This window comes from Octopus sinensis, linkage group LG11, assembly GCF_006345805.1.
Source record: "Octopus sinensis linkage group LG11, ASM634580v1, whole genome shotgun sequence".
Classification (NCBI taxonomy): Eukaryota; Metazoa; Mollusca; class Cephalopoda; order Octopoda; family Octopodidae; genus Octopus; species Octopus sinensis.
In genome coordinates, this window is record NC_043007.1 from 11115822 (window position 1) to 11117135 (window position 1314).

Below are 1314 nucleotides of genomic sequence, written 5' to 3' on the forward strand. Positions count from 1 at the left end.
TCTTACCATGATTAGAGAATGTCCTCTCTTGCAGTTATATCATTCGAAATACATCTCGTGCCGCTTGGAACACTTGTCTGAGGGTTATGTTCTCACTGAATTTCCTTCGGTTCAAAATTTCGTCCTGACCAGAGACCTGAAGAAGCTGGTTTACTATATCCATCGTATTCCCCCTAACAGTGTTCTCAAAACATTAACATTGAGATCTTCTGATAGTTCGACTTCCTCAATGGCACTACAGCAAGCCGCTCAAAAAGCTGCTGAATTTGAAAAAAATAAAATGTGGTTCACTCAGAAGTACAGTTACTTGGTGCCACGTTGTGGCGTATTAAACGACAAATGCGATTGCCGTTCTGCATTAAACGAAGAATTCGACGGCACGGTTGACATCCCCAAATTACCACTAAACTCCTTTCACGATGTGAATTTCGATGATTCCATGTCCACCGAATACTGTTATTTCAACGATAGACACTCGTTTTCGGAAATGTCACTGGTCAGTTCTGAACTAGCAATGCTAAATGAGCGCAATGACCAACAGGATAAAAACAGATACAATGTCTTGCCTTCATTGTCTGAAGATACGGTGTGAGTAACTGGACAGATGTAATGTATGCCTCTAATCATGGTTCAAATCTAGTGTGTTTTTGAAAGAACCAAGGCAGTTGGGTTCATATCTGTGTATTATTATCATCATCATCATTTAACATCCGTTTTCCATGCTGGCATGGGTTGGACGGTTTAACTGGGGTCTGGGAAGCCAGGAAGCCGCATCAGGCTCCAATCTGATCTGGCAGAGTTTCTACAGCTGGATGCCCTTCCAAATGTCAACCACTCTGAGAGTGTGTGGGTGCTTTTTACGTGCCACTGGCTCAGAAGCCAGACAGGGCAAAGGGGCTGGCATGGACCACATTCGGATGGTGCTTTTTACGTGCCACCGGCACAGGAGCCAGTCAGGCAGTGATGGCATCAGTCACATTCAGGCAGCTCTTTTTACGTGCCACTGGTACAGGAGCCAGCTGGGGCAAGGGAGCTGGCATTGACCACATTCGGATGGTGCTTTTTATGTGCCACTGGCACAGGAGCCAGTCAGGCGGTGATGGCATCAGCCACATTCAGGCAGCTCTTTTTACGTGCCACTGGTACAGGAGCCAGCTGGGGCAAGGGAGCTGGCATCGACCACATTCGGATGGTGCATTTTACATGCCACCGGCATGGGAAGCCAATCAGGTACCGCCGGCAATGACCAACGCATGAATGGTGCTTATTGTGTGCCACCAGCATAGGAGCCAGTCAAACGGCAACAGCATCAAC

The 1314-nt window shown here is 47.2% G+C and overlaps 1 protein-coding gene across 1 annotated transcript in view; it reads left to right on the plus strand.

The window, feature by feature from the left end:
• The window catches only part of LOC115217223, a 19551-nt gene extending 18439 nt beyond the window's left edge, over window positions 1-1112 (plus strand). The window contains exon 5 of the mRNA XM_036507067.1: window positions 1-1112. This exon is cut by the window's left edge and continues 295 nt beyond it. Coding sequence (XP_036362960.1) covers window positions 1-592 — 592 coding nt within the window. The 3' untranslated portion in view covers window positions 593-1112.
• Window positions 1113-1314: the final 202 nt, after the last annotated feature.